Genomic DNA, 21,639 nt, shown 5'->3' on the forward strand with positions numbered 1-21,639 from the left:
TGTATATCATGACTGAAAAGACATAGCAAACTTGGAAGAAGCAGGATTGAAGATTTAAAATGCGGTATCAAAAGTAGTTCCTATAGCTGGGTGATAATGGCTCACACCTGTAATTCTAACTGCTTGGAAGGCTGAGATCTGAGGATTGTGGTTCAAGCCAGCCTGGGAAGGAATGTCTGTGAGAATCTTGTCTCTACTAGACTACCAAAAAAAGTCAGAAGAGGACCTGTGACTCAAGTGGTAGAGCACTAGCCTTGAGCAAAATGAAGGTCAGGAACAAAGCACAGGCCCTGAATACAAGCCCCAGGACTGGCACAAAAACAAAAAACAAAACCACAAATCTAGAAGTGGGGCTGAGGCTCAGTCAGTAAAGCATTAGTCTTGAGCACAAAAGCTCACAGACAGTGCCCAGGTGCTCAGTTCAAGCCCCAGGACTGGCGTACATACATACACACACACACAAAATCGCTCCTACTCATTCAATGTAAGTTTTTATTCTACTGAACATCTGTCTGCTGGAATTAGTAAGTGGTGGAGAGAAATGTATTTCTTCTAAATACGCTGAATATATGGATCTTTTTCAGTGACTACACATAAACCCATCTTCTCTTGGAGAAGCTTATGCATCTTTAAATGATTTCACTTTAACTGTTTAAATGAGTCAGCTGTTGGTTCCAGTTCCACTGGATAAGAGTCTTGAGCTGTATCTGAGTCTCTGAGAGGATTTTCTGCTTGTATCTGAGAATAAACATGGAAGTAAACCCAGTCAAGGCCCAAAAAAAAAACTCCTCCAAATCCTTTTTTTAAAAGTATTAATTCTCTAGATTTCTCCTGTGCCCTTGAGTGCCCTTGTCTTTCCTCTCCTTCTCCCTTTGCTTCTGCCTCAAATACTTCATTTGCCTTAGCACATCCTTTTGAGCATTTCCAGTGAATTTTCTGTTCCAACCTGAGCAAGAGAGAGGATGGAGGAGCCTGAGGACTTTGTGGGTACTGCCTGCAACCCAAGGGAATCGGAAGGCAGTGTTCTCAGAGTAGGCATGCTTGTGACCCTTCCCCACGTTTTGTGCAGGTACTGGGACTTGAACTCTGGGCCTAGTGCTCTTGCTTAGCTTTTAAACTCAAGGCTGGCACTCTATAACTTGAGCCACACCTCCTCTTCTAAGGTTTTGCTGGTTAAGTAGAGATAAGATTCTCATGGACTTCTCTTCCCAGGCTGGCTTGAAACTTCAATACTCAGATCTTGTCCTCTCTGAGTAGCAAGGAATACAGATGTGAGCCACCAGCTCCAGGCATGCTTGTCCCTTTTCCAATGCTGGGGCTCAAGCATCACACCTAATCTTTGCCAGCACCACACCATACATCTCTGCCTCCATATCCTGTGATCATTCAATCTTGCCACCTCGGCACCAAGCTCAGAGGATTCCAAATCACGTCGCTAGAAAGAAGCTAAGCCAATTCATCCCTTCGCGCTAACTAAATGCTTTAAACCAAGCCAGCAACAACAGAAAAAAGAGCTAGCCATACCATTTTCAATTTTCTAAGAGATGCAGTTTTCAGAAGCTGTTCTGCCCTTACATCTGATGTGTGACGTGTAACTGTAAGAACTATCTCTTGCCAGGACATCATTGAGGAAGTCACAGCAAACTACATCCGTCAGCATCTCTGGTCTGCTCCTGAAGACTTGCTCCTTCGCTTCCAGGACACCACCTCAGGACCCAGCCTTAGGGAAGAGTTTGAAGCTAGGAAATCCTTTTTGGGTGATCAAATAGGAAATGTGGTCAAGATACAGGTATGTGACTCATCTGCCACTCCTTGCAGAAAAATGTCCTGTCCCCTGAAAATGTTTAATTTGAAAAGAGACAGTCAACTGTCAGCATTCTAACAAATAATCCTGATTGCTGATTTTTTTGTATTACTTAATCAGCCAGCATTAGTCTGCTTTAGAAAGCCTTTATGAAGAGAAATGTCTTGATGATGAATGACTTTTCACCCATGGCTTCCTAGACATATTTGACTTGTTCAGATCCACCTGCCAGTCACCTAGTTGGAACTAAAAAGACAGCTTACATCAGAGCTGAAATCATGTTTCTCTTACCAGCTGGATCCTGTGTGTCACCTGACAGGTTTTAGGACTAATGGATATTGAGCGGCACCTAGCTTCTTCTAAAAGAATTCAAAAAGAATTCTTTTGAATTCTAAGAATTCAAAAACAGATGAACTGACACAGATTTAGCATCTCTGAGGGTCTTTTCCTTTTTATAATCTCACGTGCTTATTGGGTGGGGGGCCTTTGGGAACTATACTGGGGCTTGAACTCAGGTCCTTGTGCTTACTTGCTAAGTGGGAACTCTACTACATGAGCCATGCCTACAGCCATTTTTTACTTTAGTTGTTTTTCAGATAGGGTCTCACACTTTTTGCGTGGAGCCAGTCTTAGACATCGATCCTCCTACTTTCACCAAGTTGTACACCACCGTGACTATAGTCACTGTTCCTCTGAACCTATAGGAGAAATTCTTGGGTTTTGTTTAAGGAGGGGAGGAAGAGAAGATCAAAAGACTGTATGTCTTAACATCTTGTTGTTGAGAAAGGAAGAATGTGCTACATTTAGGCATTTTTTTCTTGGTGTCCCTGAGTATCTTCACCAGTTACCATACCAGCTTCTGAAAGGCGGTTAGACCTTTCTCCTCACTAAAACTGTTGCCGACTGTGGACGTTTGGTGAATTTTTGCTTTGGCAGATAACCACAAGATTTCCTAGACTGAAAACTCTTCGGTTGCAAATCTATTCTTTCGCGAGTTTATCTTCTTTTTCTGCCTCAATATAATGTTGTTCAGGGCAGAAAATGATTTTATACACTTTGTCTTCTTGTGATAAATGCTGTTCTCAAGTTGTTAGCAAGCAGAAATGACGTGTGTGTGTGTGTGTGTGTGTGTGTGTGTGTGTGTGTGTGTGTGTGTGTGTGTGTGTGTGTGTGCCACTTCTGGAACTTGAACTTGGGGTCTTGTGCTCTCGCTTTGCTTTTTCTGCTCAAGGCCGATGCTCTACCGGGGGAATCACAGCTTCACTTCTAGCTTTTTGGTGGCTCATTGGAGATAAGAGTCTCACAGACTTTTCTGCCCAGTCTGACTTTGACCCATGATCCTCAAATCTCAGTCTCTTGAGTAGCTAGGATTCAGGCATGAGATCAGTGCCCAGCTTAGAAATTACTTTATAAAAGAAAAACTCTGGTACAAAACCAACACTCAAAAGATTGTTTCTTGGGCTGGGAAGGTGTCTCAGTGGTAGAGTGCTTGCCTTGCATGCATGAGTCCCTCAGCACCACATAAGCAGAAAAGGCCGAAGTGACACTGTGGCTCAAGTGGTTGAGTGCTAGCCTTGAGCTGAAGAGCTGAGGGACAGCGCCCAGGCCCAGAGTTCAGGCCCCATGACTGACCAAAAAGAAAAAATTGTTTCTTAGGTAAGCCAATGAGTTTCCAGTGTATTCTTTTTTTAAACAAATAGCAGACAAAAATCACAGGATGTGAACAAAAGCCAGCAAATAGAACCATCTTGGCTCTAATTTTGCATGAAATTCAAGGTGGCAGCTAATATGATACAATTAGAGCCAACCCCAGTGTTCTCCAACATTATACACATGGAGTAGTATTGCAGTGGGAAAGTTACTGAAGAATTTCCCACTGCAGAATTTCCTGATACTAGAACTCAAGCTAAAACCCTGAGAGGGCCACATGGAGCCTTTTCCTCGACCTCACCGGAGGTGGGAGTGAAGAAGAGGCCATCAAATGCTGAACTCACCCCACCAGGCCTTTATTTCACTGCTCTGACAGTTGCCTGACAAAGAAAGCATGAGGTTTCAAGATAAGCCCATTTCACAGTTGTGGACCAGAAATAAATAGCTGTCTATAACCTACTGGCTCCTAAAGACAGAGACACCATGAGCCAAATGACAAATTGTGTCCATCTTATTTCAGGCCAATTCAGCCTGGAGTAGGGAAATGTCTGGTATTAGAGCACTTCCCCCTGCAGAGGCTTTCTAATTCCCTGACCAGACACATCATTTTACCAAGTCCTTGGAAAGAAATACAGGAGTAGATCTTCTAGGCCTGAGCAACTATCCCCAGGCTCCCTCACCCTGCCTGCCACCCATCCCTTGCTGAGGAACTGGGTAAGAATGTGTCTAATCACCATCCCACCTGCTAAGTGCTACTGGAATAAACCAGTAGCCCAGGCCAACACGAGGGGAAGACAAGAAGAATCTGTTTGTTTTTGCCTTGTTTTGTCTTTTTGAAGAGCTGCAAATTGAACTAAGAGCCTAGCTGATACTAGGCAAGCAATACAGCACTGAACTATACTCCCAGCCAAATTAGGGGGGTTTTTGTTGTGGGAAGGGGAAGGTTAACCATAGCCTGAACTCAGGGCCTTGTGTTCTTACCCAGCTTGCTTGCTAACAGTTGGTGCTCCACCACTTTAGCCATGCCTCCAGTCTGTCATTTTGCTGGTTAGAGATGGTGTGTTATGTACTTTTTTCCCCAGGTTGGTTTGGACCTATATTACAGACTTATGTCACTAGCACCCACCTGCCATACTATTTTGAGCAATTAGAAGACTGATAAAATTGCATAAGTTTGGAGTGGAAGTATGGCTCAATGGTACAGAACTTGCCTAGTATTTAAAACAGAATTCAATCCCCAGGACTAGAAAGACTATCATTGCCTAAGTTTGAGAATGAATGAGCCAGGAAAAAAATCTCATAAATGAAAAAGAAATTTTTATATCAAAAAGAGAAAAAGGCATGTAATATAAAGGCATAAGCTATAAATGAATATCTAATGATACTTTTCCAGAAGACAGAAAGAATTTATCCTGAAACTGTTTTATGCTGTCAAAGAATTTAATGACACACACTTAATGAAACAAAGTAAGGTGATAGAATAAAATGAGGACTGCTGCCAGCTGTAGGGATTAAGAGAAATAATGACATCTAGGATGTAAATAAATCTATTCCTGCAGAATGTGAAATAAATACTGAATATAGTTGAAATTAACATTGAAGAAATGAGTTAAAACATGAATGAAGAGATTGAAAAAAATAGTGAATTTTCCAGTTCAGTCATAAGTATCTCTATTTATTAATCTGTCCCAATGTACAGTACTATAATTTTATTCTGGGTATGGTGGCTCATGCCTGTAATCCTATTTGGGAGGCAAAAAATCAGAAAAATTGTAGTTGGAAGCTAGACCAGGCAAAAAGTTTGCAAGACTCTATCTTAACCAATAAGTCAGGCATGGTGGCAGTCCCTGTCATTCTACCTGCTCGGGAAGCCACAGGTAGAAAAAACAGTCTGAGGCCACATCTGGGCAGAAATTCAAGACCCCACTCAGAAGATAACTCAAACAAAAAAGGAATGGGGTTATGACTCAAATGATAGAACATCTGCCTAGCACAAGACACTCATCTCAAACTCCAGGACTGTAAAACGAAAAGGAAAGGGAGTGTGGGAGTTAATAACAGATTGAAAAAACTTAGTTGGATATTTTAACAGCAGAATGGAAGGGGGGGAAAAGGAATTTCCGTAAATTATAGGGGAAAGCAATAGAAATCCCCAAGTGTAAGCAACCAAGAAAACAGACTGAAAAAAATAGTAAAGAGAGACTCGGTGCTTGGTGGACGGTACCAATTGTGTTGTTAGAGAAAGAGTAGAAAAGGACAGCCCCAAGAAAGTCCCTGTGGACATAAGGAGTGAAAAGTTCTGTAGTGTGCCAAGAGATGCTAAACCACATTGAAGAAGCTGAGCAAATCCCAGACAGGACAAACCCAAAGAAGTCCCAGCCACAGCATGGTCAGAAAGGACAGCTTACTGCGGATCTTCAATTCCTCCTGTAAGGCCGGAAGTCACTTCGATGGTGGTGGTTTTTAAAACCAATGGAAAGTGACATAACAGTTTTTAAATGCTAAAAGAATAGTCAACAAGTGTTCTAAGCCCAGAAAAACACCCTTTAGCAATAAAGAGGAAATTAGAGAACTACTTACCAGTAGTACTCTAAGGAGGACAATCAAATGAATTTAGGGATACTGAGAAGGGAAAAGAACTGAAGGAGTAAAAACAGTTTGATGTCCTCAAGCTTTTCGCTCAGGAAAGTCCATAAGATTCTTATTTCCAGTTACTACCAGCAAACTGGAAATGGCTCTATGGCTCACAGTGGTAGAGCAGAAAAAGCTCAGAGACAGTGCCCAGGCCCTGAGTTAAAAAAAAAAAAAAAAAAGTAGCCAGGCACTCAGGAGGCTAAGATCTGAGGATTGAGGTTCAAAGCCAGCCCGGGCAGGAAACTCCATGAGACTCTTATCTCCAACAAACCACTAGAAAACCAGAAGTGGCGCTGTGGCTCAACTGGTAGAGCGCTCGCCTTGAGCTGAAGAGCTGAGGGACAGCACCCAAGTCCAGAGTTCAAAGCCCTACAACTGACAAAAAAAAAAAAAAGTTAGATATGGAAAGTCCAGTATGGTTCCACATGCACAAAGAAAAAAATACACACACACACACACACACACACACACACATACATATAATACCAATTACCAATTGTCTTAGAAGTGGAAAAAGGACAAAGGTATTATGGAAGGAGATAAGGTCTCTTTTTCATCTTTACTGGAGATCAATATGTGAATTAAGTCCTTTCAGTTTGGATAACGTTAACCTTTCCATTCTTATGAGTATATTGAGTCCACTAGTGAAGAGATAACTACCATAATTCTTTGGAGAGCAATTCTGGAAGTAGCCATTATGAAGTATTAACTTAGTTAGCCCCTTCCTATGAATCTGTCTGGGCAGAAATGGTCACAGTGGTGGGCCCAAAGTTGTTTACCACAAGGAAAATGGCGTCAAATTCATGCTTATCAGTAAGAGAATTGTTAAGTTACAGTAAATCTATTCTGTATCACACTGTGAAATAAATATGAAATAATGCCCATAATATATGGTTTAGAGAAAGAAGATTGTGACATAGTCAGATTCCATTTTGCTAAAAAAGTAAAAGCTACATAAACAATGCACACATATTTTTATAGGTTTGTATTTTACACATGATATACTTTATATATATATATATATATATATACACACACACCTGTTGTGCATATTTCAAAGGATACATAATCAAACACTAATAGCAGTTCAAAATAGAAGTTAGGTGGATTAGAGGCAGATACACAGTTATGTTCTATGTTACACCCTTGCTGTGTGTCCACTGCTAATAGATCTAGGCCTGGGCTGATAGTTTGCATAAAATGTATTGTTTTCTATATTTTTATTGTTCATGTGTGGCATCATAATACCTGTAATAGCTTTTTATCCTAGTCATGTCTTCTAGATCTTCTGTTCCTCCAGATACAGAACACTTTGATAGCCTATGTGGCTGCCTCATTGCTACCTGCTGTGTAATGATACAGCATCTGGCCATTCCTCATTGCTACCTGCTGTGTAATGATACAGCATCTGGCCATTCCTCTTTAGATGAACATTGGTATATTTCCTTAGGCTAGAGAGATTGCAAGGTAGAAATACTAGGTGAAAGGCATATAATTTTAAATTGGATATATGCATAATTCCCTTCAAAGGACCTACCTTTCCCTTCAAAGAAATGACCTTTTATAGTTTCCTAGCCCCACTGCTGACTGCTTTGAAAGTGTGTTTGTAAAATGTTATCCTTGGGAAAAGCTGAGGGAAGGGTTCATGAAACTCCATGGGTTATTTTTGCATCTGCCTATGGATCAGTACTTTTTTATTTAAATCCTAGCCATTCAGGAGGCTGAGATCAGGAGGAAGATTTCAGCTCAAAGCTACCCCAGCAAAAAGTTCATGAGAAGCCCCCCCTCTCAATGAGTAAAAATGGCGCTCTCTGATGGATATCTGCCATTTCACCTATGCATGAAGCATAAACAGGAGGATCACAGTTGAAGCCAACCTAGGCAAAAATAATTAAATAATTTAAATAATTAAAGCAAAAGTGATAGATCATATGCCTGACAAGCACACGGCCCTGAGTTCAAACCCCAGTACTGCCAAAAGAAAATTGTTCAGTGTGTTTCTTGTACCCGTTCTTGATCTTGAACTCAGGGCCTGGGCACTGCCTCTTAGTTTTTCTACTCAAAGCTAGAGCTCTACCATGAATCACAGCTCTACTCCTGGCTTTTTTGGTGGTAAATTGGAGCCAGCCTGGACTGAACCACAATGCTGATTGCCTCCTGAGTAACTAGGACTACAGGTGTGAGCCATCAGCACCCACAGATTTTACAGAAGTTTCTGTTGTTATGAAATTGTACCAGCACCTAGTTAATTGTGTGTGTGTGTGAGGGAAATACCCTTATATTCCTTTGTCACCTGTGACCTTGGTAAAATTAAGCTATCGAATGGGCAACTGGACCCCTACCTGGTAAGTAATCATCCTTGTTCTGCTTTCCTCAACCTGGGTCCAGTGTGTGCCCCAGTGAGGTATCTGCTGCTGACACAGGGTCCAGAGGAGATGGGAAGGGCCCCTGAGGGTGACTCAGTTCAGTACCTCTACAAATGCTCAGTACCTCTCACTTTCTGTGCGAGCAGCAACTGATTTCCCAACTATGGGAAATCATTACTTATTAATAATTCTATAACCCCCTTTTTTCCTTAGGCTTATTGGAAGGGACAAAAACAACGCAAAGACTATCTGAGCAGGCAGCAAGTGTTCCTTGGCAACGTTGATTCTGTTGTGAAGGTAAATAGCCCTACCTAATCAGGTGATTGACGTAAACTTTTTCCCCAGGAGAGCTATTGGCTTGTATGAGCCTTGAAGGTCAGCCCTAAGTTTGAATCCTCACTTTGTCTAATGAGTCAGTGAACTTCTTTACTCCTTTATGTGGTTATGAGAACTAAATGAGGGATTACTTTTATAACCACTAAATGCTCTTTGTCTAGAAAATCTAAAATGATGATCAAAGCTGGATATACATCCCCTTGCTGAGTTGAATTTGTTGTTATTCTTACTGAATTTTCTAATAATATCTGAAATATACAAACGTGCTAGCTGAACAACTTAGCCAACATAAAGCCAATAGTGAGAGGCAGGAGGAGGAATTTGGGTCCTGAATTTGATGTTGAGCTAATCTAACCCAATTTTCCAGGCAGGAAGATAACTCTGAGCTAGAGATAGCAAAGGCACTGTGGTGACCCCTCTCACAGAGCAAAAGGTCAAAGAATTATACAAAAACAAACTTCAGATAATTTAGAAAGCCAGATGATAGAACAGCAGGGCAGGGCTGGAGAGGAATTGGAAGCAGAGGAGACTGAGTTTATAAGACACTTTAAACTGAGATGGAGAATGATCCCCTGTACACGAGCTCCTTAATAAAACAATGTGGTGTTACCAAATAATGCACTTTTAGGAAATTCTTATAAGTGATATTCAGGACTGCTTGGTGATGGCCTTGGTTTCTCTGTTCCACTGTATTTTAGATCCAGTCCTGGTTCCGGATGGCAGCAGCAAGGAAGAATTACCTCTCACGACTGCAGTACTTCAAAGATCACGTAAGGGAAATGCACATGGGCTTGCAGCTGGGTTGCAAAGGAGCAAGATAAATGCATGCTGAAAGTTAGCATTGGCTGCTTTTTCTTACATGGTAGAAATCACCACTTACAAAAGAATATGCCTGAAAGCCAGGCACCGGTGGTTCACGCCTGTAATCTTAGCTACTCTGAAGGCTGAGATCTGAGGATCCCAGTTCAAAGCCAGCCCGGGCAGGAAAGTCCGTGAGACTCTTATCTCCAACTAACCCCCAGAAAAGCAGAAGTGGGGCTGTGGCTCAAGTGGTAGAGTGCTCACCTTGAGCTGAAGAGCTTAAGGACAGTACCCAGGCCCCGAGTTCAAGCCCCACAACCAAAAAAAAACAAAATGAATACACCTGAGAGCCAAGGACGATTGATCTGTACAGTTCAGAAATCGCAGTGAAACTCAAACTTCACCAGTCAGGAAGAGAGAGAAAATAAGCCACAGGAAAACAGGGTAGACTAGTAATACCAAAGATAAGATTCTAGAGAAGGTCGGGCGCACATGGTTCAGCCCTGTTCAGGAGGCTGAGATCTGAGGATCACAGTTCTAAGCCAGCCAGGGCAGAAAAGTCTCGAAAAGACTCTTCTACTCACAAGCCACTATGTTGGAAATGAATTTTACAGCTTCAGAGGGAGGGGAGTTGGGAAGAGGGATAGCAGGAGAAAACAAGGGAAGGGGTAACAAAAAAATAAATTTAAAGGAAAAGACTCTTATCTCCAAATAACCACTCAAAAACCAGAAGTGGCCCTGAGACTCAGAATGGTAGAGTGCTAGCCTTGAACAAAAGAGCCCAGGAACAGTGCCCAGGCCTTGAGTTCAAGCCCCATCACTGACAAAAATATATATATATTCTAGTGAAGAATGTACACTTTTCTTAACCACTAACTTATTTAAATTGAAGCCCACCAATTTTTCAGAATTTTCAAAGGATAGGTGAATGCATATTGGATCTAAGTTCTGGGCTAAAATTCTTTTCCCTTTATAGGTCTACCATTTACTTAAACAGTCCCCCTATAGTCTTGCTTATATTTACAGCTAATTTGATCCCTTCTTCAAAAAAAAAAAAAAGGGAAGAAAAAATACATGTTGAAGGCACTACATCTCTATATCATCAGTTTTAAATGGTGTCAGGTTTTCTTAGTTGCAGTATGTTATTTATCTTTAATATGCTGCATTTGTTTTGTCATAGTATCAGTAGTTGTTGTTCTTTTTCTTCTCCTTCTCCTCTTTTTCCTCCTTTTTTTTTCTTCTTTCTTCTTTGTGCCAGTACTAAGGTTTTAACCCAGGGCCTGGGCACTCAAGGCTGGAACTCTACCTCTTGAGCCCACAGCTTCACTTTCCAGCTTTTTTATGGTTAATTGGAGATAAGAATTTCCCAGAATTTTCCTGCCTAGACTGGCTTCGAACCCTAAACCTCAGATCTCAGCCTCCTCCGAAGCAAGCATGATAGATGTGAGCCGCTGGGCCTGGCTAGTATCCATTCTTAATCATTCCTGAATTCTAAAATAGTGGGGTAGATGGGACTCAGGTGGAGTGGGGAATCATGGCATGTCTCCATGTTTTGCAGAAAAATGAAATTGTGAAAATACAGTCTCTCCTGAGAGCAAACAAAGCTAGAGATGACTACAAAACACTAGGTAAGTGGTCACACGCGCCAACAAGCCTGGATTCCTTACTCACCACAAATGAGTACTTTCCATCTTAGTGGCTTCAGAGCCTGTGTCAGAAAAGAGCACAATGCCAATTTCTCCAGAAGACTTTTGGTGATTGAAGGCTCTAAGGTCTGATCTAAAGCGCAGAAAGAGCAACCAGGCCTTCCTGTTGTAAGTGGAGGGAGACAGGGATGGGGGAGGGGAGGAGTAAGAGAATTGGATAAAGAATGAAGTTGACATAAATACTGTTATTTTTACATTACATATGAGCTATATCGAAGAAAGAATCAATTGTAAAAGAAAGTGAACAAGGAAAGGTTAATTATTCAATGTAATCGCTAGCTTATGATTTCCTCTATCTTAAGGATAAAATATGTTCATATATTTTATATGAAAATATGTTCATATAGGCTGGAAATACAAATTTAAAAAAACCCACTGTCTCATCTCCCAAAGATATAACCTCAAAGTGATAAACCTCAAATCAGTCATTTCTCTCATGAAGACCAGCAGAAGTTAACAAAATAGTAACATAAATGACTCTATATTTGGTTGTCCATGCTGAGTTCATGCTAAGAATTGTGCTTTTGGTTTAACTGTTGTCCTTTGAGAGTCAGAACCGCACAGAACCAAGCTAACAGTACAAGGAAGATCAACTGGCCCTAGATGAGCAAGCCCTCATTGAGATTGCATAGCTGGACCTTTTAAGTCATTTTTATTTTACTATTTCTTCTTTTTTTTTTCTGGTACCAGGACTTGAACTCAGAGTCATACACTTTCACTCTGCTTTTTCATAGCCAGAGCTCTACCACTTGAGCCACACTTCCAGTCCAACATTTTGCTGGTTAATTATAGAGTCTTGCAAATTTTTCTGACTAAGCTGGCTTTGAAGCTTCAGGATCCTTAAATCTCAGCCTGCTGAGTAGCTAGGATTCTAAGTGTGAGCCAGTGGTCCAGCTCTATTAATGGTCCTAATTGTTCATCCCAGATAGTTTATTCTTAATCTTTACTGTTGTTTGCATTAAGCATGCTTTTTAAAAGTTGGTTTTTTAGCCAGACACTGGTGGCTCACCTGTAATTCCAGCTATTCAGGAGGCTGAAATTTGAGGATCACAGTTCAAGGCAAGAAAGTTCGTGAGAATCTAAGCTCCAGTTAGCCCCAGAAAACCAGAAGTGGTGTTATGACTCTTTTTTTTGGGGGGGGGTCGGTCGTGGGGCCTGAACTCTGGGCCTGGGCACTGTCCCTCAGCTCTTCAGCTCAAGGCTAGCACTGGTAGAGCCACAGCACCACTTCCGGCTTTTTTCTTATGTGGTGCTGAGGAATCGAATCCAGGGCCTCAGGCATGCAAGGCAAGCGCTCTACCACGGAGCCACCTTCCCAGCCTCCGGTGTTATGACTCTTAAGTGGTAGAGCACTAGCCTTGAGCAAAAAAAGCTCAGGGTTATCACCCAAGCTCTGAGTTCAAACCCCATGATCCCCCCAAAAAAGTGAGGTTTTTTCCCCCACTAGTCAAGAGTACCTAGTAATTTTTTGAAGCATAAAGTTGAAGTTACTATGAGAAGCCTTCTTGGAATTTAAGAATATACTCGGGAGGGAGGGGCTGGGAAGGTGGCTCAGTGGTAGACCGCTTGCCTTGCATGCATGAGGCCCTGGGTTCGATTCCCCAGCACCGTATAAGCAAAAAGAAAAAAGCTGGAAGTGGCGCTATGGGTCAAATGGTAGAGTGCTAGCCTTGAGCTGAAGAGCTGAGGGACAGCGTCCAGGCCCAGAGTTCAGGCCCCACGACCGGACCCCCCCCAAAAAAAGAATATACTCAGGGGGCTGGGAAGGTGGCTCAGTGGTAGAGTGCTTTCCTTGCATGCATGAGGCCCTGGGTTTGATTCCTCAGCATCACTAAGCAGAAAAAACTGGAAGTGGCACTGTGGCTCAAGTAGTGCACTAGCCTTGAGTGGAATTATTCAGGGACAGCGCCCAGGCCCAGAGTTCAAGCCCCATGACCAGCAAAAATATATTTCCTTTTCTATACACACCTTATCCTCAGCTCCTTCCCATGTTCTATACAATAAGGGCATATACTTTGTAAAAGCTTTCTATTTCTGTCAAGTAGAACATCCACTCATTATTTGATTGATTGTGGGTTGACATTTACAATTCTCTTTAATGACCCTTACTGGGTCAGCTTTCACCTAGTTCCAGCTCCTTCCCAAGGGCCCTTTGTGCTTAGAGATAGCACTTTCTGCTTCCTGCTAGCCAACTATTAATCCCTTATCTGGCTCAGCCACCAGGTCTCAGAGTCCAGGTCACTGTGTTAGCTTTCTTTCCCTCAACTTTAAGGCACAGATAGTCCTATCTTCTCAGAGCATGAGTCTTTGGAACAGTGTGAGAAAGGGCTGATAAAGGAGTGTTAGATAACTAGAAGTAATGAGCTCAGACACAAGACATTATCCACCATGTGTGTTTATTTATATGACTTTCCCTGTCCCGATTTTACAGAATCCAGAATAATTCACTCCACAAAGTCCTGCCACTGGTATCTTTTTACTGGTAATACTTTTTTGCAGACCTGGTTTCTTTCCTGTTGATATGTCAAGTGTGCCTGTTCTTCTCTCCTCAGTTGGTTCTGAAAACCCACCATTAACAGTAGTCCGCAAGTTTGTACATCTGTTAGAACAAAGTGACCTGGACTTCCAGGAAGAGCTGGAGGTGGCGCGATTAAGAGAGGAAGTGGTGACCAAGATCAGGGCTAATCAGCAGCTGGAGAAAGACCTCAACCTGATGGACATCAAGATTGGACTTCTGGTGAAGAACAGGATCACGCTGGAGGTCAGTAGGGAGGGAACAGGAGACTGTCAGCTGCCAGCAGCACAGAAAAGAAGCTCTCACTGCATGGTGGTCTAGCTCAGAATCTGTAATCAATTGACTGTACACAAACCTTTGTAATAAAACTAAGGCATTTATGTTTCTAAGCCAAACATCAGTGGCTCACACCTGTAATCCTAGCTATTCAGGAGGCTGAGATCTGAGGGTTTCAGTTCAAAGCCAGCCCAGGCAGGAAAGTCCATAAGACTCTTGTCCCCTAATTTAACATCAAAAATCCAGAAGTAGAGCTGGCTCAGTTAATAAAGCACTACCCTTGAACATAAAAGCTCAGGGACAGCCCTGAGTTCAAGCCTCAGAACTGGCACCAAAAAAAAAAACTAAATCATTTATATTTTTACAAACTTGAAAAGTAATTCTGCATTTTAAAAATATACTTTCTCATGGATGGAAATGTCACAATGAAATTCCCTTGTACAATAAATGTATGCTAACTAAAAATCACAGAAAAAATGCTCTAATATGAAAATACATGAGCCAGATGACATGTGAAGACTTGGTAGTCACTCGGTACTCAGGGGACTCTTCCTGGTGTCACCATGGAATGAGAGGCTACAGAGGACCGTGATGCATTCGCTGAAGGACACAGCAGGCCGACTCCATGCCTTGCAAAGTCATATGGCCTGCCTCGATGTACACAGCGCCTGCAGTCCAGAAACCTCAGCGTGTGTTGAAATGTCTGTATGGAGAAAATGTATTGTGCATATGTGTAAGACGGATTCTAAGCTCAGATAATTACAGAACAGCATCTTGACCTACGTGAATGACTAGAAAGACATTCAAAAGTTCTGCCATCTGGGGGAGGGGGCATTATTATCTACCCAGGACCTCCCTGCCAATTGCCAGGCAACAGATCCTGACGAGCAAGTTGCCTCCCGATTAAGACATCCTAAAACACCCCTGCATATGGGAATGCATGGCGCCCATGAGCACATCCAAATAAAAATGCTGGGGGTTTGTATCTGTTGTGAAACCTACAAATGTCAGAGCTCCTTAAAAGTGTCAAAGCTGAGCCCGGTGCCAGTGGCTCACACCTGTAATCCTAGCTACTCAGGAGGCTGAGATCTGAGGATAGCAGTTCGAGGATAGCAGTTCAAAGCCAGCCCGGGCAGGAAACTCCATGAGACTCTTATCTCCGAAAAACTGCTGGAAAACTGGAAGTAGCACTGTGGCTCAAGCGGTAGAGCGCTCTCCTTGAGCTGAAGAGCTCAGGGACAATGCCCAAGCCCAGAGCTCAAGCCCCAGGACCAACCAAAACACCAACAACAACAAAACAACAACAAAAACCCAGAAGTGGCTCTGTAGCTCAAAATGATAGAGCACTAGCATTGAGCAAAGGAGCTTAGGGATAGCATCTAGGCCCTGAATTCAAGCTCCATTACCAACAACAACAAAAAGTCTCAAAGTAGTCATTTTGCAGGTACCAGTGACTCTGACCTATAATCCTAGCCACTCAAAAGGAAGCTAAGATCAGAGGATTGCAGTTCAAATCAGCCCAGGAAGACAAATCCATGAGCCTCTCATCACCAGTTTAACCAGCCAAAAGCTACAAGTAGCGATATGGATCAAGTGGTAGAATGCCAGCTTTGAGTGGAAAAACTAAGTGAGAACACAAGGCTCTGAGTTCAAGACCCAGTAACTGCACAAAAAAATAAATGTTATTTTTTTTAAACTGTAGAACAAATTTTTAGGGTAAGACATCTCTCTATGTCCCACTTCCTTTTCAATGCACCCCATCTGTTTTCAGAAAACTGACTGGTCATGGAGGAAAGCTAGCCTTCTACAAGCTGGGAGGGGCTGGGGCGGGTGAGCTGTGGAGCACCACTGCTAGTGACTGAGCGCTCTTCTGCTTGGCCGGAAGATGAGCCGTCCCCAGGCCCTGTGAGGGGCCTGCGAATGCCCATCCCTGTCCTCAAGACCCAGTAAAGACCCCACGGAACAAGCTGAGGAGACAATAAGGAAAACAGAGCAGTTTATAACATAGAAAATGAGTGTGTTTCCTAAGTACTCAAAAGTTTGTTGTTGTTTTAATTAAAGCTATTTAGCTGGGTGTTTGTGACTCACACCTTTAATCCTAGCTACTCAGGAGGCTGACATTTGAGGATCACAGTTCAAAGCCCGGGCAAGAAAGTCTGTAAGACACTTATCTCCAATAAATTATCGAAAAGCCAGAAGTGGAGCTGTGGCTCAAGTGGTAGAGCACTAGCCTTGGGCAGAAGAAGCTAAGGGATAGCACTAGGTCCTGAATTCATGGTCATCACCAGCAAAAACAAAAACAGAACAAGCTATTTCAAGGTTCCATATTTAACTGTTTTCATCATTTTATGAAATCATGTATTTGTACTATTTGTTGCCATAAAAAGTTTTAAAGGAGACTCTATTCCAGAAGATCCTGTATGGAATGTCTTTTATGGCCTTAAACTACTCTTGTATTCTACCCCATAAACTTGCAAACAGTAAATATCTTGATTTTTTTTTCAAATAAAGGCTTAGTTCACATCAGTAGATAGTTTAAATATTGTGCTCTTTTGGAAATATAACCACTGGCAGATGTAGAAAGCCTCTGTGAATATTTGAGGGTTTGCTTTACTTTCTAAAAGTAAAGTTTATTCCTAGATAGCATTATGAGGCAAAGTTAAATTATTTGAGCTAGCCTCAAAATCTCAGAATCCCCATCACTGAGGCTGAGACAGAAAAACTGCTTGAACCCAGGAATCTGGAATCAGCGTGAGCAACATGGCAAGACCCCATCTTAATTTAAAAAATAAAATAAAAATTTATCGGTATATTTTTAGATACCAAATATATATCTAACATTTATTAGAAGTTAAATGTGTATCTAGAGGTTAGATGAATGATTATGAACTGTATAGCCTTCAGTTTTGTTATTGATAGTAACGTGTCTTGTTTGATAGTAAGTATAGCCAGTCAAAGGTTTTTTTGTGGTAATACAGAAGTAACCAAAAAAAAAAATTACTGAGGGCCATAGAATTAGTTTAGCTTGTATGTCTAACAGCCACTAAATGTGTTTTGAAGAATAAAGGCAGGGGAACCTAATATAGTACCTAAAACAATATTTTTATTATTTATTTATTTTGGTCACGGGGCTTGAACTCTAGGCCTGGGCACTGTCCCTCAGCTCTTCAGCTCAAAGCTAGCACTCTACCACTTGAGCCACAGCGCCACTTCTGGTTTTCTGGTGGTTTATTGGAGATAAGATTCTCACGGAATTTTCCTGCTGGGGCTGGCTTTGAACCACGATCCTCAGATCTCAGCCTCCGGAGTAGCTAGGATTACAGGTGTAAGCCACCAGTACCCAGCTATTATTTCTTTTACTGTAAAAGAAAATATATTTTCTTTGTAGTTTTGAGTTGCATTTCTCTACTAGCCAAAAATAGTGTCTTTTAACGTACTTTCTTAGCCATATATGTGTGTGTTTGTATATATATATATATGATATATATATGAAATATTCATTCAAATCCTTTATCCTTTTGAGCTATTTGTCTTCTATTTTTGAATTGTATGTTATTTTATTTATTTTGCATACGACTATCTTATCTAATACAGGCAGGACTACAAATACTCTCTCTCATCCTGTGAGTAGTCTTGTTATTTTGATGGTATACTTTAAACTACATAAGGTTTTAATTTTATCAAGTCTAGTTCATTTTGTTTTATCACTTGTGTTTTTGGTGTCATAGCTAAGAAACTATTGCCTATTCCAAAGTCATAAACGTTTATATCTAGTTCTTTAAAAAAAAAAGTTTTACTGGTTTTGTTCTTACATTTAGTTCTCTGATCTCTTTGGAGTTACTTTTGTTTATGCTGTCTGGCAGGAGTCAGATTCCTTTTGAATGTGGATATCCAGTTGCCTCAGCATCATTTGGTAAACACTGTTCTTTCATTGCATTGGCTTGGCGACTACATTAAATCCTAAGAGCAAACAGACCTAGCCTTGGAGGACATGTATTATTACAAAAGCCAAATTCCCTTTGCATTTCCTTAACACTCTATCTCTTTGTTTCCTAATGAAGAAAATGAAGGCTTTCAACTGTGTGTGCTGCAGGGCAGTGTGCGAGAGAGAAAGTAAGAGGTACCCAAATCAAAGGTAGTTATGTTATAACAATTCTTCACAGGATGTAATCTCACATAGAAAAAAGCTGAATAAGAAAAAGGGAGAACTGGAACTTCTGAATAACACCGACAACCAGGGGATCAAAAGCCTTAGTAAAGAACGGAGGAAAACACTAGAGACATACCAGCAGCTGTTTTACCTTCTACAGGTGAGCACGATTTGTCTGGGAGTTTGGAATAAACACACTGCCTTATGTTTGTGGGTTACACTGGGTCTTTCCCCAGGCTTCTACAGTAATCACCTACAGCACCTACGAAGTACAACCACTGCCTTAAGTGCTTTCCATGCATTATGTCATTTAATTCTTACTGTAACTCCTAGGAACTGGGAAAGGCTAGGTTGTCAATTGTCATCCTTCCCATGTTGCTGATAACAATACTGACACTCCACCAGTGAATGACAGAGCAGAACTCGGGTAGTTTGACTTCATCATCTATGTTTTTTTATCATCTGTGTTCGTATGCTACTGCGATCTCCAGTAGGAATCTAACAGTGACCAGCAGAAGTGGTTAACCATGGGAGACTGAAGTCATTGAGCAAAACAGATCTTTACAGACCAGTCTGTCCTTGTTCAGGGAACAGAGCCTTCAGAGCACCAGGATTAGGAAAATTTGGTGATGTTCTGTTTCATTATATTCATAGCACCACTGTTACCGAAATGAATTGTGATCCTTACATTGCTTTTACAATTCTGGCAAGAACTAATTATGTTCCGTTGGCTGCATTTGGACTCTGGTAGAATGATTATTGTTTCCCTTTGCCATTGATTTACCCTGGCCACCCTACTAGTATATACAATTTTAGGCACATAGGTGGGTGATAGTGACAGGTAGAAACTAGCAAGAGGTGGATCAGCAGTTCTTGCTGTGAGGGTTAGATATCCCTAGTATGGGATTCAAAACCTGAATCTTTACCTGAACATATCACTAGAAGCAAATGTATAGAGAAAAACACATTATGAAAACCACAAACAAGAGTTGTGGCTAGCTCCACTGAAAGACAAGATCTTAATTTTGGTAGAGTTAAGGATTCTCTGAAACAAGAGATTGGCGTACTTCTTCAAACAGACATAAGTACTTCTACTGGCCACCAGGTGGCAGCATATGAAGAAAAATGCTAGTTAGACTTGTCTGTGGAGCCTGTTGCTAATCCCAGAAGCCTTTTAGAAACAAAAGGGTCACTGGAGAAGGAAAGTTTTTGGTTTTGCTGGTATTTGGTTAGTTGATTGGTTGGATGAATGGATGGATGGGTGGATGGATGGTTAAGTATTGCTCCGCTTCTTGGAAAGCAATCATTAACTGTCAATTGAGAATTTGTCTTTTCTTTGCATCTATAAATTCCAAGTTTATGCAGTTTCTTCAGTTTTTTCTAAACTTGACAGAACTGTCATGAGAAAAGTGAAAAAATAATCATCGGCCTAAGTCTTACATTGTATACACTGTTATAAATGGAGGTTCAGCTTGGGATCTCCTGATGTGAGAATGCTTCTTTCTTTGGTCCTCAAGTGAGTTTCCTTTCTCACAATTCCCGATGCTTGGGTAGAGTCAGGAAAGAATCCCAACAGAAGAGCTGTCAAGAAAACATTGTCCTGAGTTTCTCACGCATAAAATGTTAACCATTATGAGTTCAAGTGTGAACCTATAGTCCTGGAGACTTGGGCTCCAAAGTTACAGAACCTGCCTCACAAGCTCAAGGCTTGGCCTTAGGTTCAAACCCCCAGTATCACCAAAAAGAAGAAAAAAAATGTAAGCCTAAGTAGTCATGAAAAACAGCAATTAGTTTTCTTAAAAACCTTAAAGCCAAACTTCTAGAGTTATATTTCTAGCTGCAAATTAAACATCTTTTTGGCAGAAGGAATTTCTCTGTATAGATTCTTCCCTCTGTACTGTTTCTCTCTTACAGCCACACCTTATCAGTGTAGTCGCTGCTGAAGACAGTCCCTGTAGCGGTGAAAGCTGGTTCTTTATTCTACCTATCCTTGGTAGGATCCCGGACACTCTGTGTCAGTTTTCATTCCTGATCATTCTTTTGAATTCCTTTTTGCTCTTTAGGTTTGGGTTACATTCCCCTAGAACTCTCCTCACCAGTTCTCCTGACCTTTGCCTTCTCTTCGGCTTCTGCCAGCCTCCCTGCTCACTCACTGTCTGGCAAGCTTTGTGGCTACCTCACTCTGTCCACACACAGCATAACCTTTTCTGTCTGGTCTCAGTTGTTATATGTTTTTCCTCTTCATCCATCAATACTGGACCAGTCTATGTAGCTGTGCCTTTCGCCCACTTTTGCTGGTCTCTTTGGATACGGAGTTCGGTGAGCTCACCTACCTGTCTTCTGCATCTCTACAGTGAAGATGAATGTGTGATTCCAAAGGGTGCGCCATATAAAGTATATAGATGATTATTGTATATTCTAGTAAAGATGCCAGAGAATTTGTAATACTTAAATAGAGCTATCTGTACAATATTAACCAATACTTTTGAAAGTCTTATATTCCATATGTTAATCTCTATGCTTTTAATGACACAAGTCATTGAAGACAATTACTACTTTCTGTTTCTATAATGTATTAACATATAGTTTGCGGGGGGGGATATTTTTTTTCTTCCCTCTTTAGACCAACCCTTTATACCTGGCTAAGCTGATTTTCCAAATGCCACAGAACAAGTCGACTAAATTTATGGACACTGTTATTTTCACACTGTACAATTATGCCTCTAATCAGCGAGAAGAGTACCTACTCCTCAAGCTTTTTAAAGCTGCTCTGGAGGAAGAAATAAAGTACGTATATAAGTAGGTGTATAAAAATACCGATGTATAGGTCATTTTCAACAAGGGTGGCTAGTTCAGGTTTACTAAAGTAACTTTGAAATTATTGTACATAATTAAACCTATCAGATTTCCTAAGAATAAAATGCACTCTGAATTGTCAGATTTCCACTTTTTAGAGCTATATTCAGCTACACTTTCTGCCCACCAGTGAACCCTTTTCTGGGGTGCAGTTAAGCTTTTATGTTCTATATCAGCAAAACTGGAAGCATGAAGCTTACTGAAAATCAGTGAAGAAAATGTACTAAAATTCTCTGAGTTAAAAAAAACTGCATCTAAGTGGATAGAGATCATGCTGTCTGTCTGAATTGGTTTTCCCTTCTTACTAGAACTTTGGCTACCTTTGTTCATTTATTTTCTGAGTCTATTATTGTTTTGTAAAAAATGAAGATGGCTAAATAATGGGCCCTTCAAAAGGGCATGAAAAATGTCCTAAGCTGAGGTGGACCTTCCTCACCTTCCAGATTTCCTGAGTCACAGACTCTGCTTGTTCCTCAGGCTTCGGAAGCATGTGAACCAGGCATGGCACCCTTGGTGTATCTCCAAGCCAGGGCTGGAGCCATGCC

At 41.3% G+C, this 21,639-nt stretch overlaps 1 protein-coding gene across 1 annotated transcript in view; it reads left to right on the top strand.

Annotated features, from left to right (window-relative positions):
• Nucleotides 1–21,639, top strand: part of Iqgap2 (IQ motif containing GTPase activating protein 2) — a 256,487-nt gene that overhangs the window by 185,709 nt on the left and 49,139 nt on the right. Inside the window, exons 17-23 of the mRNA XM_013025233.1 lie at nt 1,619–1,789; nt 8,668–8,751; nt 9,489–9,560; nt 11,150–11,219; nt 13,850–14,058; nt 18,252–18,398; nt 20,862–21,025. Of these exons, the coding sequence (XP_012880687.1) occupies nt 1,619–1,789; nt 8,668–8,751; nt 9,489–9,560; nt 11,150–11,219; nt 13,850–14,058; nt 18,252–18,398; nt 20,862–21,025 (917 nt within the window). The remainder of the gene's footprint in view (nt 1–1,618; nt 1,790–8,667; nt 8,752–9,488; nt 9,561–11,149; nt 11,220–13,849; nt 14,059–18,251; nt 18,399–20,861; nt 21,026–21,639) is intronic.

This window comes from Dipodomys ordii, unplaced genomic scaffold (genome assembly GCF_000151885.1).
Source record: "Dipodomys ordii isolate 6190 unplaced genomic scaffold, Dord_2.0 Scaffold83, whole genome shotgun sequence".
Lineage (NCBI taxonomy): Eukaryota > Metazoa > Chordata > Mammalia > Rodentia > Heteromyidae > Dipodomys > Dipodomys ordii.